Here is a 17,984-nt window from a genome sequence, read left to right as displayed (position 1 = left end):
CAGACTTCGTGAAGAATATGAACGTATTCCTCAAGTATTTTTATTCAAAATTTGTTCCTTTCTCTTTCAAATCGTATGCAAACGGTTATAGGGCATAATACCCGATATATGAAAATTTTGTTTAAGTTCACTAGTAATTTTTATTGTTTGTAATTCGTTATGATATTACACTATTTTTTTTGTTGCCTTCGAATTAAATAATTTATGCTAAGGAATTTGTTTAAAAAATGAAAGATGTTGAGAATACAATATGAAACAGTACATAAAACTTCCAATGAATTTTTATTTTCGGAAATTTATAGGGTGCCCACTTTTTTTGCCGGTCAGTGTATATAAAAATTGGTGATAATAAATACATCTCTTTCTTTTCTCAAAGTTTTATCATTTTCATAGTTTGATTAAATATTCTCTAGTTCTTTTTAAAGTACATCGTCCTGATCACTCGATCCGTCATCGACTGTTGCGCCTTTCAAATCACTTTCATTTTGCTTTCTTTAATATTTGAACAATTTCCTAAATCACAAAATTTCAAACATACATCGGTACATTGAAGTCAGTTTTTTCTGCAGTCTCATATATAACTTTTACAAATGGTTTCACAGTTGCAAATAATTGTTTTTAATAATTTAATAAATCCTTGCTAATTATTTCTTTCTAGCACTATTTGATAGCACTAATTTTATTACTTCACATTTGGAGTGAAAAATATGCTCTGTAAGAATGTCGACGCTCCAGTACAAATATTTCTCGTAAACTCTAGACACGGCAGTTGTTCCAAAAGAAGACTGAGAACCACTCTCACTAATATAATCTCAGAATCGTCCGTAAGAAGCTTGATTCGTGAGAGCAGCTTAGAGAAAGAGAGATCAGGTGAAAGAAGAGGGAATATCCGAATATATACAAATATGTCCTGAATGTATTTATCTTTAAAACTTTGTATATCGCTGTATTCTTTGAATTTATGGAATTAATCTATAAAGGTTGTTGTTTATATTTCTGGCCTAGCAATGAAAAAAAAAACAAGTATTTATGGTCGGAAACGACTTTATTGCTTTTCAAAATATTCTCCATGAAAATCAATATACTTTTGCATGTATTTGAACTAATTTCCAAACACTTTTTCCACTCTGATTGAGGTAATTCCAAAACATGGGATCTAATTGCTTCAACTGCTTCTTCAGGCATCAAAAAACGTTGACCACGCAATATATTTTTGACGTGTGGAAAGAAAAAGAAGTCATTTAGTGCCAAATTAGGACTATACGACAAATGAACCGTTAATTTAATGTTTTGGCCAGTCAAAAACTCCATTGTATGTGTTGATGCATGTGAACTTGCATTGTCGTGGTGAAGAATGATTCATCTATTCTTATTCTTTTTCCGAGTTTTACTGAAAACTTTTGGCAAACAAATGGTTGTATACCATTCAGAATTGATCGTCTTACCTTCTTGTAACGTCACTGTAGCTACATAACCATTTATAACAAAGAAACAAGCGACCATTTGTTTTAATGTGATTTTTCCTCGAATAACTTTTGTTGTATTTGATTCATCTTGGAACAACCATACGGGTCGATTGCTGTTTTCTTTAGAGCGCATATGCATAGAGCTCTAAATATTTCGTCACCTATGTTGATGTTCTACGCAGCAGTTAATGTACTGCGATCCCATTTATTTAAAATTTCCTTGCACCAATTGCCAAAGCTTTTTACGGCCAAATGATCATGCAATATCTTATTGATGCTTTTAATAATTATTCCCAAAGATGCCCCAATCTCACTGTATGTCACTTGACAATCTTGCTCTATCAGTCCACGCACAGCATCGATGGTTTCTGCTATAACAGCCAATTTTGGATGACCTTCACGGAATTCATCCTGGAGAGAGCGCCGACAACGACTAAATATGTTGTACCAATATTTTACGATTCTAAAGGGTGGTTCTTGGTTCTTGTATAACGATTTAAGTTTATCGAGCACCTTTGTCTTGATAATCTACGTCGAAGTTATGACAAATTATGGCACGAAAATGTTCAGGGTTCAATTCCGGTTTTTGGACGAGACGTTCTGAATGCGCATAGGTGAAAAAATGTCAAACTTTCCAGTGCAAGTGTCAGATATCAGTTGGCAGTACTTAGGACAGAAATATAAATAGCAGCCCTCAATAATTCGTACTACAATTTATAAAATAATAAAGTTATTGAAACATAGGTAATGAAAAAAATATATCAAAATCCGAACTTGCTTAATTTAACATCATATATTAAAACTACATAGTGAACATTTAACTATTTTGTTAAACAATAATAGACTGTTTTTTTAGTGATTTGTTATGTACAATCAAATGGTGTGTAATCTTTTTTTAAATTTTTTTATAATTATCAAAAAAAAAATTTAAATGAAATAAGTAATATTTCGCTGTTTTTTTACTTTATTGTATTTTTTAAAAAGGAATCAACATGTTTTTTAATTTCATTGATAAGCAGATATTGTAACAAAGAACATGAGCCCTAGCAAAAGTAAAAAAAAAGAAAATGACACCATGGAAATTTTTTTTAAAAAAGTATTGTTTTTTTTTCAAAAATACGAATACCTCGAATAATTTTAGATTTTTTGTTCTAAAAAAGTTGTGGTAATCAAGAACACGTTAAGGTATATTTTCAATAATAATTAAAATGAACAACTCTTAAGGAAATTAAAAACAAAAACATCGAAAAAAATACGATTTTCTTCATTTTTTTCGGCAATTGTGGGGTAATATTAAAAAATTTCATTTACAGAAGTTGTAGATTTTTATATTGCCTACAACTTGCATTTAAAATTTTTTGATAGAATGTCAAATTTTGCCAAAAATAAAAAAAACATTTGTCTGTCCTTTTAAACCTCCCAAATCAAACCCGGAACTTTTTAGCTGCTTAATTTAATTTTATTTTGTGTATTATATCCCCATATACCACTTCCTATCATAAAACTGTTGATAACATTTTTCTCTACTTTTTTTGCTAATTTGCCTGGTGTAAATATTGAAATATATCATCATTCTGGCTTTACAATCCTGCGTGGGTCCTAGACTCCTCAAGAATTTCTCTACAGTCGTCCCTATCGTCCCTATACAGTCGATGTTATCAAGAAACCATGTTCTGGGTCTTCCTCTTCTTCTCTGACCAATGGTTCTATTTTACTCGGAAAAGAAGATATTATACCTACATGCATAAAGAATTACAGAAAGAGCTAGCGTATGAAGCAAGTAGTGTCTTAATTCGAATGACTGTCTAATAGACTCATCATACAAGTTGTAAAATACTTTTTAACTTGTCAGAAATAATCCAAAATATATATCTCAGTCGGAGATGGAAACGTTTCACTTAAAAGATATCAAGTGGACTGACAATACATTCAAGGACTGACGGTGGCATTATGGGTTTCTATAATATCTAAACTATATAAACAAGTAGAAAATATTTCTATAAAATAATTAAAATATAGTTAATATATTCATGAAAGACATTTTACAAATTTACTAAATTCTACAGTCTTTTAATTTCTTGCCAAAACACCGGTAACATTTGATGTTTTATTTTTTATGTGGTTTATCTTTTATTTTTTAATTAAAATATACTGAGCTGTAATAAATTATTAGTACTTTTATTATATCCTATTACTTATTGTAACAGTTTTATTAATGTAGAATGATCTTATTTTTAAATAAGATTGTAAGAGATATTATGTACATATACCTGTGATATATTTCAGTAAACTGTTTGTTTTTATCCCAAATATCCCAAAGATTTTAGAAAATTCCAACGTTTTGAAAACGTACAACATTAGACCCAAATAAATGCAATACAATGGTCGAATTTATTGTACCTCTTGTAAAGTATCTGCGTCCTAGTGCCGGAATAGGGCACTATACAGTGATGAGTGTCTTAAGAACCGGCAAAATAACGCAAAAGATAGAAAACATAATACGTTGTGAAATAAAAAGAGATGAAAGTAGTAGAGGTGGGAAATTATCGATAGAAAGCTCTAATTTACATTAAATTACATTAGGACTATCGATAGTTTCCCACCCTTAGACGTTAGCTTATGAGCTAGTTGACATCAGTCATAATATTACAAGTATGACGTCGAACATTTACATTTTTTAAATTTCGCATAAAGTAAAAACTGATTGAAGGTAATAAAGCAAATGTAAGTAAACAGTTTAATTTGTAGTAATTTTATAATTAATTCTGTGTTGACGAATACAGAATAACAAGCTATGATAATTCTGTATTGAGAAGAGTGTATGCGACGTCTCAAATCATAGTTTATTATTGATCAATATTTTAATTTTGGATAAAAAAATACTCCTATTTAAACTGTTTTACTTACATTACGTGATACGTATTACTATGACTGAAGTCAACCAGCTCATAAGTTAACGTCTAAAGGTGGAAAATTTTCGATAATTCTAATATAATGTAAAGTACATTATAGGTAAATATCGACAATTTCTAACCTTTACTATTTTCATCTCTTTTTATTTCACAACGTATTATGTTTTCTATCTTTTGCGTTATTTTGCCGGTTCTTAAGGCACTCATCCCTGTATATTGGCTTATAAGGCATTCCTTACAGTAGGAATTCTGGTCTATATACTGACAAAGAATTTGGGGAGCGTGACTCAGAAATGTAACTTGATCTACTAGTTGTACGAGGTGCAAAGCAAATACGTCGTTTATTAATAAAAAATCAAAATAACATCGGTTCACATTAACTTTCTAATAGCTCTCTGTGCATTTTAAAGGACGTAAGATGTTAAATAGACGTAAGATGTCTCAACTCAGCAGATGTAGGTAGCGACCATAGTCTAGTATTGTGTAAAATAAGAATCATCCTGAAATACTTCCCACCCAAGAGAGCGGCGCCAATACAAACAAAAATCAAAGTCAAAGGACTAAATACGGAATCCACGGAATACTTATACAGGAAAAGAATATCAGAGAAGATCGATGGGAATGAAATGGGATATGTTTATGTTAAAAAGCACGCGGTAAAGATCGTCTATAAAAATGTGTATTTGAGACATGTATACTTACAATTAATAACTAACTAAATGTTAATTGTTGTTAACATAGTTTTGTGCTAGTAATTTTAGTGAAATACCAGTGAAAATAGTAAAATTCGCCCTGATATTTGAGTTTATTAAGGATCCAATAATCTACAGCGTTGCCAGTTATTCGCTCCGTTGTTTCTTTATAGTTATGGAGGAGCTAAAGTGCGGATTTTGTGATCAGACCTGTTATTTTAAAGAGAGTAAAACTCTGTTGTTTGGATGTGCTTGTGATAACTGCGAGAAAGTATCATGTAAGGAGTGTAGCAAGATTTCCTCTCAAGAAATAAGATGTGCAATTGCTAAAACCAGAACCATTATAATATGGTGCAAAGATTGCATAAGTCAATTCTCTAATATTGATGGCCCGATTAGGAACCTAGGAAATTCTGAACTAACCATTCCACAATTATCAGATGCCATAAAAGAAATGGTAAAATGTAAACTTAGTGAGGGTATGAAGATTTTGGAACAGAATCTTCAGGAAAAGCTTATAATAACATCTAAAATGGTGATCGACAGCAACAAGGAGTTAGTGAAACTTTTGAGTGATACTTCGAAACTAAATCAAGTGAAACTTTTGAGTGATACTTCGAAACTAAATCAGAGCTCTTCAGAAAGCCGGGTAAACGTGGCAACTCCAACCTCCCGTCCTTCAATGACAGAGGACAATGACAGATCGAAATCAGGTGGCCAAGCAGAGAAAGTCAACGTTGCTAGCTCTTCTTCTTCTAATTCCCACTTGCCAAAAGACCAGAAGACCTTGGTCCACAGCGAACATCTAGAAAAAGAAGAAAATGTAACCTCAGGCCAAAGCAAACATCGAGAAAAAGAAAAATTGTAAACAAAAACAAAATAAACAACTTTGGAAATAAACATTCTGCTGATAATGACCAAGAATTTACCCTGGTACAGAGAAGAAAGGCCAGGAGAAATGACCAAAACTTCGTTTTGGGTAAAGCGAATTTCCAAGGAGATGAAAATTTTGCTAGTTCTTTTCATAAAGTTTATTTTTATCTTGGTCGCGTAAAAATGGGTATTACGCCCACCTTTATTGAACAACATGTTAAGAAGCATTGTCCAAATATTAGGGATTTTAAGGTTAAACCGTTACCAGTTAAAGGTGAAAATATTTCTTTCAAAATAAGCATCCATCCAGATGACAAGGAAGATTTTTCGAGGCCGGATATTTGGCCTAAAGGCATCCTTTTAAGAAAGTTTTGGATTAGCAATAAACGCCAGTCTGAAAATTTTCAGCAAGATCGAGGAGATCAGACCGTAATATAAGTAAAAATGACTCCTTGAAATCAAAATCAAATGTATGTGTTTACTATCTCAACACTGGGGGCATGCGAACAAAAATACAGAGTTTCCAGCAAGCTTTGAGTTGTTCCTGCTATGATATAGTAATGATTGCAGAGACTTGGTTGAATTCAGATTATTCTGATGCTGAATTGGGAGTTCCAGAGTATGAAATTTATAGATGTGATCGTGAAGTGGGGTTAAACACTCTAAAGACACGTGGAGGTGGTATATTAATCGCAGCTAAAAAGAGCCTTTCTACTCAAAAAATCATAGTTCCTCTTGTTGACTCTGACATATATCAGTTATACCTAACATTTAAAATCAAAACTCAAAATTTTGTTATTGGCTGTGTATATATACCTTCTCCATCACCTTCTCAGTCTTATTTAAGACATTGTGAAACTGTTGAATATGTTTACACTAATTTTTCAGATAGTCTGTTTGTCTTGGCAGGTGATTACAACCTGCCACAAGCTAAATGGGGCAATGATGAGTTGGGATTGACAGTGACAGGCACTGGAAATGACTCTGTAAGTATTGTAGCAAATTGCTTTAGTTTCTATAACTTTTTTCAAAAGAATGATATTTTGAACAGCAAAGGAGTCCCATTGGACCTGGTTTTTAGTAATTTGGAATCTATTAATGTTACTCCAGCAGTAGATAAAATTTTTGAGAATAGTTTAAATCACACAGCTATCAGTTTTGAACCAGTGTGTGAAGAAAATTTTGATGTTATTAATTACGAGGAATACTTTTATGATTTCAAAAATGGTGACTACTTTTCAATAAATAATTATTTAGCAAGTATAAATTGGGAGGGACTGTTTCTTAATGGTACAGTTGATAGTATGGTGGTCATTTTTTATGATATAATTTACTCACTGATAGAACACTTTGTTCCACTAAAGAAATATAAAACCTCTACCTTTCCCTCTTGGTTCTCGTCAGAGCTGCGTAATCTAATTATATGTAAAAAACAGGCCCACAAACAATTTAAAATTAGTGGTAGGCAAGATGATTATGACCGTTTTGTGGCTTTAAGAAACCAGTGTGAAATTTTAAGAGCAAACTGTCAGAAACAGTATTTAGATGGGATACAAAATAACATTTCTGATAATCCAAAATATTTTTGGTCTTATATTAAAAGCAAAAGAAATGGGTATAATATACCATCCAGAATGGTCTATAATGATAGGGTTAGCTTAAATATCAAGGACTCTGCCAATATGTTCGCAGAATATTTCTCATCTGTCTACTCAGATGAACAAAAAGATACTTTACCTTTTTTTAATTTTGACAGTTCGATTTGTTTGAGTTCTATAATACTTACAGCAACTGAGGTCTATGATACTATTGCAAATTGTAAAAACCGATTATGTGCAGGGCCGGATGGAATTCCAGCCTATTTTCTGAAAAAATGTATATGTGTACTTACAAAACCAATTTTGTTTATTTTTAACAGATCACTTGGTACTGGTAGCTTTCCCGGTCTCTGGAAGAAAAGTTTTTTAAAGCCGATTTTTAAATCGGGTGCAAGGAACGATATATCAAACTATCGAGCTGTCTGTAATCAGTCAGAGCTGCCCAAGTTGCTTGATTGTTTGGTTAGTAAGAAACTGACATGGAGTTTTAGAAGCATTTTTAATCCTGAACAATTTGGCTTTATGAGAGGGAGGTCAACAGATGCCAACCTAGTTTTGTATGTGAATCATATATACAACAGCTTTGAAGAGGGAGTCCAGGTTGACTCAATCTATACTGACTTTTCCAAAGCATTTGATCGGGTAAACCATGGGGTTCTCTTACAAAAACTAAGAGCTTTGGGTATTTTGGATCCCCTTCTTCAGTGGATTACAGAATTTGTTAGTGGCCGTACGCAGGCAGTTAACTTGGGAAGTGACACTTCAATTGAAATAACAGTTCCATCGGGCGTGCCACAAGGCTCCCATTGTGGCCCTGTTTTGTTTTGTTTGTTTCTGGTTGATTTAGTACAACAAATCAAAAATTGTAATGTTCTTATGTTTGCTGACGATGTAAAACTGTTTAGAAAAATTCAATCCTGGAATGATGCTGCTATATTACAGGAAGATCTTAAATCATTTTATGATTGGTGCACTTTAAACAAAATGTCACTCAATATAAACAAATGTCATAAAATGACATTCTCAAGGCAAAGAAATCCAATTGAATTTGTTTACTACATAAATAACTTGCCATTAGCCTCGAAAAATGAAGTATTAGATTTGGGAATCTGGTTAGACACCAAACTGTCATTCTCAAGCCACATCAACCAAGTAACAAATAGAGCGATGAAAGTGCTGGGATTTATCCAACGCACATCAGTGGACCTGTCTTTGTTTACATTTAGAAAACTTTATTGTGGTCTCGTTAGACCCATTCTGGAGTTTGGATCAGTTGTATGGTCCCCATCATACCACTGTTACATTCAACAGATTGAAAGAGTCCAGAATAAATTTCTGAGGGTAGCAGCCTATAAGAGTGGATACAGGAGAGAGGAATACAACTATCAGTGGGTAAGAGATAGTCTTAACTTACAAACACTTGAGTCAAGGAGGACATTGTTAGATTTATGTTTCTTACACAAAGTTATCAATGCTTTTATAGATTGTCCTCAACTCTTATCGCTTGTTAGTCTTAAAGTTCCTATTAGAAGCAACAGACAATCAGAAATCTTTTCAGTGCCATTTCACCACACTAATTATGGTATCAATGAACCAACTACACGATTGGTCCGGAGTGCTAATAGCCTACCAAGACAAATGGATATTTTTGACTCCAAAATTAGTTTGTTTAAAAAACAACTAAAAAGTATCTTACAATAAGTTTGTTGTACATCTATATTATTCTTATATGTTTGTATTATTCTGAGGTGTTTGTTATTTTAATAATTTATTGTTGTTAAGGTGTAACTTTGTAAAACTTGTGATTGTTATTTTAATAATTTATTGATTGTAAGATGTAACTTTGTAAAAATTGTAAGTAAATGGATGCCGTATATAAATAAATAAAAAAAATATTACAAAACGATAACATCGAGGAAAGCTGGGAAAACTCAAAAATAACATATTAAGGCAGCAACTGAATCACTTGGAGAGAGGAAAGTAACGAACACTAACATATCAAAAAAGAAAACACCATGGTTTAGAGAGAAAGTGAAGACAAAATGTGAAGAAAACAAAAAAGCCTTTTTACAATACAGAACACAACAAACATAACTAGCATATAACCACTATAAACGAATACTTTAGTTAGACAAATAAAAAGCGAACACTGGCAGACCTTCTTAAAACAGATAGAACACGACTTCTACGGAACATAAAAGTAAATATGGATAATGATCAGAGGACAAAGAAAAGAGATGAACAAACTAATAAAAACGAAACATAGTCAGAAGGAAACATGAGTAGACTACTTTCGATACCTATTTGCTAAAGGTCACGATAATGAACCACCAACATCAGAGGTGAAGACAAACGAAGAAATAAATATTGAGGATGAAGAGATAAAGGAAGCATTAAGAAAATTAAAAAATAGAAAATCACAAGGAGAGGTGAGAATACCAAACGAACTCCCAAAGTACAGAGTACCAGATCTGACCAAACAACTATTAAAACTAATCCAAAAAATAATAGAGCAAAACAGAATTTCTCAAGAATGGAGATCAAGCATCCTAGTACCTCTCTTCAAAAAGGGAGACAAATCAAATCCGGAAAATTACAGAGGAATTAATTTATTACACACAACATTAAAATTAACAACCAAAGTGATAACAATTAAACTGAATGAAATTATAACACCAGCAGAAGAACAACAAGGTTTTAGGTCGGGAAGATCACGTACCGACGATATATTTATAATGAGGCAAGTGTAAGGGAAATCATTAGAATACAACAAACCGGCATATCTATGTTTCGTGAACCTTAAGACTGCATTTGACAGGGTCAAATTAAAAGAAGTTATCCACTTACTGTACACAAGAGAGATACTCAGCCTAACCTAATATGAGTCACACTCAGCACAAGGTATATGATATATTACATTATTACATCGGTCAGACAGGGAGATCACTGAGAGGACGTCTTACGACACACCGCAGTGATATTAATTTGTCTAAACATACTTGTGCTCTTGCCCAACATGCTATTAGCACTAAGCACGAAGTAAACTTTAATGAAGTTAAAATTCTTGGCACTGAACGCAATCTCGTTAAAAGACAGTTTTTAGAAATGTGTTCAATATTAAAACATCCAAATACCCTTAATAAGAGAACCGACATTAGTAATTTGAGCCAAATTTATCATGCATTAATTTTGCAGAATTAGGCCTGATCTGTTGTTTACTTAAATTTTGTCCCATAATTAGTTTTTTCTTATCACATTTTCATATAATAAATTTAAATAAAAATATAATAAAATAAATTATTCTTTCCTAAACTTAGATTTATCAACTTACATTTTATTAACTATTTGTCAATATCACTTTTACATAATTAAGTAATTGTTCTTTTTGATGAACTTGTTTGATAAAATTTTAATCTGAAATTGATTCATAGAATCTTTTTTCATTACGGTCCTAAATGTTTTGAACCTTTGGACTGTGGAAGTTGTATTAATCTTCACCTGTTGGCTGGCTAACCAGTGACGTCATAATATTATAATATATGATATTTTGGATTGACTTCGCATGCGTTGTTCTTTGTTGACAAATCAATCACTGTAGGATAAATGGTGATCTTAACCACCTTTTCCTTTCATTGTTTGGTTTCTTAACGACAAGTTGTCAACCAAATTTATCACATTCTTTGAATATACCGCCCTATTATATAGAGGTTGGTAGTTTGCCTTGCTGTTCTTGTCATTTTGACCTCAAGGCCATTTCTATTCACGTTGTGTGCGTGGGTGTTAAACCTGTAAATTCATTTACCGGCGTGATTCAGTAAGCTTAAAACTGGAAACTTCATTTTATCTTTATACTATATTAATCTTAAATAACTTATAATGTTACCTAAAGTTAAATTTAAAATCTAATTGATTAAATGAATTGTTGGAAGTGCTTTCTCATGATCTTTCTAGATCTTTACACTTTAAAATAAACCTTAATATTTTTTACTTAAGTTTTTATAATAACTTTTTTATATACATGTATGTTTATCACATGTTCTTTTGCTGTGCTAATTTTGTTAAATTGCAAACTATACCAAGTTTCAATTAATTGATTTATACAACTGTACTCTAAATGTCCAGTTTCGTAAGCTTTTTTATATTTTTAACATCATTGACTGCTACATGTCTTTGTAAGGTAACACACTTTTATTGTAACTTCTCTATGGATGTTTGGTTTCATATTGTTCTTTTTAGATGAACTGATGATGCTTTCTGAGCAGAAAGCGAAACGTCTTCAATAAATAGATGAAGTAGCCACCTTCTTTGTCTTTTATTTCTCCACTTTGACCGAAAAACCCACCACTCTTCGAGTGTACCTTAGTTTCTTTTGGATTGACGGTCGTACTCCTTTTCTCGATATATATATATATATATATATATATATATATATATATATATATATATATATATATATATATATATATATATATATATATTTATAGTGATGAATACTTTAAGAACTGGCACAATACCGCAAAAGATAGAAAACATAATACGTGTTGTGAAAGAGATGAAACTAGTAGAGGTGAAAAATTATAGATATATACCTATAATTTAGATTACATTACTACTACAGGATTTTTAGAGGAACAATCTATGAAGATTTCGTTTGATAAGACTGGTAAGTTTGAGGAAGTTTCTGTAAGTAAATTTAAATATTATATTTGTAAATTGAAATATGTTCATTCGGAACTAAATTATTGTTTTTATGCCACGATCTAAAACCATTTATATTTAACTTAACCAAGTTTAAGTTCCTGTAACTTCTTTTAGTTATTTTTCATCAATGCAAGTCATCACTTTTATTTTACAAAGTTCTGTCACTATAATTATTCTCTATTATCATTAAGTCAAAACTAACTTCGGTAAATGTTCTCTTAATTGATTATGAATACTCACGGAATCGGGGTAATCCTGTTGATGTAGGGCCGTCGTACTCCCGGTTCTTGATTCCCCGGGACTCGAATGCCGCCTGCTTCTGTTTCCTACAGGATTATCTTCGTCGCCGCTCACGTATTCCTGTAAATAGAACAAACAGGGAGTTTCGATAAGTAGATTTTCAAAGTTGACCCAGACAACAACTAATACCTAGTCTTGGAAGCCTCTTAAGTGGTTAGTTATATTTTAAGAAGTTTTAAGGATTTAGTTAAAGAGTATTTGAGGATATGTTTGTCAGAGTGCATTGGCTGGGAGTAGTTAGTAAATTGTATTATAAAGAATGTAGTTGAATTGTATGCAAGATATTTAAATGCTTCCTCCTAAATATGCGGATTTGAGGCTTAATAATTAAAATATATATCCAAAGAGAAGATATTTAATAAAAAACATTACATACAACTACGTCAAAAAACGATTACTAAAAAAATAAATACTAGAAAAGAAATAGTGACATACAAGATCTGCCCCAAAAGTATGTCATCTATACTATAACTTTACATCCAAAACATTCTAGTGTCTATAGAAAATGTCACACTGAGAGTGCAGTACGGGTAAGATACGGCAATGCTTTTCTTATGGAGAATAAACGCGCAGGGTTGTCGGTTTTCTCCAGCTGTTGATTGCTCATTGTCTCACAGGACCGGCTTGGATAAAATGCATCTGCGGCAGTATGAGTAAAATATTTTATATCATGTACACGTATACAGTAGAATAAAAAAGCATTAATGAGTTATTGACAACGAAAACTATGAATTTTGCATATAAAACGTCAACATGAGATATACAATTGAATCATATTCATAAGAGTAACATTTGAACACCTCTTTACAAGAACAACATACAATAACTGTAGTTTTAATGCTTTACATAAAATAGAAAAAACCTACATAATTTCTAGGAAAGAATTTGGAAACTTGGAAATGATATTATTTATAGATATTATATATAATATTCAAATTTCCAATTCTTTCATAGAAATTAGATTTTTTCTATTGTATGTAAAATATTAAAAATACAGTTATGTTGTTTCTATAAATAGGTCTTCATTTCTTTTGTAAAACTTCTGCTACAAATTACCATCATTAACATAATCACCTAAATATGGTTTTTCAGGAGGTTTCCTTCCTGGCACACAGCGTGTTTTTCTGGCAAAGAAAAATGCTGGCGACTATCACGATGAAATGGATGCCGCATATTTTGAGTCGTGATTTAAGGAGACATTAATAATAAATTTACCAAATAATGGTCGCAGGAATGTCATTGTAATGGACAATGCATCGTACCACTCCCGTAAAGAGAGATTCCCTAACAATTCCTGGAATAAAGCTGCAATCAAGGAATGGCTAGTGGAAAAAGACATTTTTTTCGAGGAGTGTTATTTGAAATCCGAGCTATTAGAAGCAGCGCGTGCTTTTAAAGATCAATACGATAAGTATCATCTTGATGAGTATGCTTCACAACATAATCTTTATATTTTAAGGCTTCCTCCATATCACTGCGAATTGAATCCTATAGAAATGGTGTGGAACCAAGTTAAGCGATATGTAGGTACCCATAATACCACTTTTAAAAACGACGAGGTACGCCAGTTGATCGACGACGGTTTCGCACGCGTCACAGAGCAAAATTGGCGCAATTATGTCACTCATGTTGTTGAGAAAACGGAAACTGAGATGTGGACTGCGGACAACCTGCAAGATGACGTAGACCAATTGATAGTACACGCGAACACAGGGGAGAGTAGCGAAAGCGAATCCGACATCTCGGATGTAAAGGACGACTTTAGTATAATTAATTGAATATCTGTGAGTAACCTCGATTATTTTACACTGTATAACCAATAAAATGCATTTACCAGTCCAATCAGAGTATGGGCTTTTCGGATATTGGGCTGTGTGCACGGAAATCGAGTTCCCGGAGGTTCCACCCTGTATATTTATAGCTATCAAGAAATGTAATTTAAAATATATTTGTTAGTTTAATAAAGTATAAATATAATATAATGTTAAATAACTTACACTATAAACCTTATATCTGCTCATCTGGTCAAGTGTGGGCAAGGAAAACCATTATCCCATATGCAATAACACAAGGTTTCGCTGAAAACTACCAGGTTGCTATGCCAAGGAACTAGGTAAACTTATGTTGTTGCAAAAAATGTGCAAAGCTTTTTCGATATTCCCGTTCCTGATAATTTTTCACATATTTACAAAAGAAAAAGTTTTTCTTGGATATTGGGCTGGGTGCACGGAAATCGAGTTACCGGAGGTTCCACCCGGTATATTTATAGCTATCAAGAAATGTAATTTAAAATACATTTGTTAGTTTAATAAAGTATACAGTTTTATAATAAAATTCTCGCTAAAAACTTAAGGTCTTTTTATTCAAATTCATGCCTCTTATTTGGCTACTTGAAGGCAATTATTTTATCAATATATTATTTTATAATAAATAACAGAGCCCGGCGTAGAGATCTGGGTACGGTTCTGTGACTATCACTTGGACCTGTTTGTATCGCCAAGCACAAGACGTGAAATCCGGCAATTGTGCATTCCTATATTAGCCGTACTGCACTCTCGGTGTGACATTTTCTATAGTCCTTATAGAAACTTCCTGTTTTTGCAGTCGTCACATTTTGTTGTGTATTGCTACAAATGTCGGAAGAGACATAATCATTTATAAGAAAAACAGATAAAAGAATGTTTCAATTGGTTTAAAAATGACTACATCCCTATTAACAGTCCTGGTCGATCTTCCAGCACGACATACATACAGCTTGTTTCAAATGCAGTGCCGAGCAGTTCCAAGAAATATTTTATCACGTACACGCTCACAGTATCATCAGGTAAGCTGATGATACCGTCCTAATAGCAAGTAATACAAAATATAATAAATGCGGTAGTTCGTTATATCGAAATGTTCGGTTTACATTTAAACGTTTCTATCACTAAAATTCTAGTATTTTTTAAGATACAAACAAATTTACATTTGTATGTCAAGGGGTAAATAATAGAAAAAGTAACTTCCATAAAATATTTGGGAGCAAATTTTAACAGCCAGTGTAACCTAAAAAAAGAAATCCTATCAAGTATCAAACAAGCAAAGAAAGGTACGAAGAGACGAATCTGCTTACTCGAAGATCGGGTTCAGGTCGAAGGAGAATTACAACATCTAGAGCTGACCGCTTGGTCGTTTGTCGAAATGATAAGAAAAGAGAAATGTCAATGTAACTAAAGGGACAGTTAGGAAGTGACTTTATGCTGCTTGTTTATCTTTTCGAACTAGAGTAACTGGACCGCCGCTTTCCCGTGAACACTTGCCAGATTAGATTTTGTACGAGAACACTTGGCTTGTAAAATACAGGTTTTGAGTCGTGTATTGTTTTTCGATGAATCAAAATTCTGTCTTACTGGGTCAGATAAACGTGTAAGAGTGTGACGACATCCAGACGAGAGATTTCATTTCATTTGGTGAAGGGTCAGCTATAGCATGAAAAGGCATATCGTTTGATGCTCGCACGGAGTTAGTCTTCATCGAGAATGGGCCATTAACTACTTATATGTATTTGAAACAGGTTCTAGACCATATGTTATCATTTATGGGTATTATTGGAGACGACGCAACATTTTTGCATGATAATTGCCACATTGCTCGGATAGGTACTATCTTGTCGACGATCAAATCACACGATGAATTTGACATATTGGCAGTCTAGATATCAATCAATAGAACATGTTTGAGTTGAGATGAAGAGGCGTTTATGGAGTCATGTGCCGGCCTTCAGAAGTTCAAGAGAGCTTCGTGACATATTAGTACAGGAATGGAACAATCTTCCGCAGAATGTGAACCAAAATCTCATCCAGAGCATGCTTTGTCGTTTTCAAGCTATTATCACTGCCAGAGGAGAGAATACCCACTACTAAAGTTCTTAAAATGTCTTTTTTTTCAACAAAAAGCACATCAAATTAAAATTGTCCCAAATTGTATCAAAGGAAAATCGTTTATTTTCATTTCTTTTAGTAAACTTTAAAGGACAAAAACGTTGTTTTCTTCAAGCGATCCGTTAGTATACTATGTTACAACCGAAAAAAGTTAAAACAGAATATTAATTTCTAAAATAAATTCAAATTAGGGCGTGGTCCTAATTTTTTGTTCGGCAGTGTAGAATAGTTAGCTCCTCTAATTTTTTGTAACAGGAATCATGCCTGTCGACTTAATTTTTTTAATTCAAAATTTTTAACAGTCTCTATCTATTTTCAGGGTCTAACAGTATCGACGTTGTGTAAAAGCTCATCGGCTACTTCTCGTTTATCACTTTCGAGATACTGTGCGTATATGTCTTCTCATATTTCAATCCATTCAGACACATATATGTGCGATGGGATGGTTATTTTCGTAGTTCTTATGACTGCACTCCCAAATCTCTCCTAATTTTTGCTGGTTGGTGAGATCCAGCTCAAGGTAAGATTAGTTGTTTACATAATTCTTCCAGTTCACTTTTCCAAGATTCCACCTAGGTCGAGAATGTGATCTAATTATTTGGATTGATGTACCGTTGGTCACACAGGACGATTTTGAGGACACTTTTAGCAACTGTTAGCGGTCTACCATTAGTATTTTTTGAGACAGAGCATAGATCTGGTTATATTCGTTTCTCCACGAGGCTAATTTAAATATTCCTCTGTCTTTGGTATCGAAAACTAGCTTTTTATTGGACAAAGTAACCAGAAAGCCCATTTATTTTAGCGTTTATATTGATTCTCATCTCAGAACCGTTTATACTTAATAATATCTAAGTATTATATGTTGTAGATTTCTATGCTCATTTCATTACAATTACCATAGTGTCATCTATATATCGCAAATTATTAATTAATTTTTCGTTAAATGTAACAGCCGATTTGATATTTTTGTAAGTACTTTTCAATCATTCTTTAGAATCGAAGTTAAACAATAGTAGAGATAAAAAACTGTCTAACTCTCTTGTAGATATTCAATTCTTCTTATTGTTATCCATCAATTTGCACTGTGATAAACTGTTTTCAATATAATGTTGGGAAAATCTTCAATTTGATTGTCAATGTGCTTATTCATATGTATTGATTTTAGTTTTTCATCAGATTGTCCTGAAAGTTTTACGTAGAGTTTAGTGCGATCTAGTTGCTCATTAAAATAATTTGCTAAAATCTAAATGCAAGAGGATAAAACCATAAAGTACTGTGTTAGTGGAGCATTATGAGTTTATTTTTGGATTTTTTAATAGAATGGAGTTGAAAAAAGAGAAAAGAGTTGACTGTCCCCATTGAATTACAATGTATAATATTAATAAAGACAACTTCTATTAAAACGTCACATAATGGTTATAATTCATAATGGTGGTTTATTTCCATCGAGATATTTGATAAAACTGACATGACTTAAGTTTGCAGTTTAAGATAATAATAAAAATGCCGCCAAGTTCTT

The 17,984-nt window shown here is 32.6% G+C and overlaps 1 protein-coding gene across 1 annotated transcript in view; it reads right to left on the bottom strand.

Moving 5' to 3' along the window:
• dysc (whirlin protein dyschronic) overlaps nucleotides 1–17,984 on the bottom strand; it is an 832,089-nt gene that overhangs the window by 444,353 nt on the left and 369,752 nt on the right. The window contains exon 12 of the mRNA XM_072538906.1: nucleotides 12,483–12,602. Coding sequence (XP_072395007.1) covers nucleotides 12,483–12,602 — 120 coding nt within the window. The remainder of the gene's footprint in view (nucleotides 1–12,482; nucleotides 12,603–17,984) is intronic.

Source organism: Diabrotica undecimpunctata, chromosome 7, assembly GCF_040954645.1.
Source record: "Diabrotica undecimpunctata isolate CICGRU chromosome 7, icDiaUnde3, whole genome shotgun sequence".
NCBI classification, from domain to species: domain Eukaryota; kingdom Metazoa; phylum Arthropoda; class Insecta; order Coleoptera; family Chrysomelidae; genus Diabrotica; species Diabrotica undecimpunctata.
Note: the sequence above shows the minus strand (reverse complement) of the source record. Positions and strands in the feature narration are given on the sequence as shown.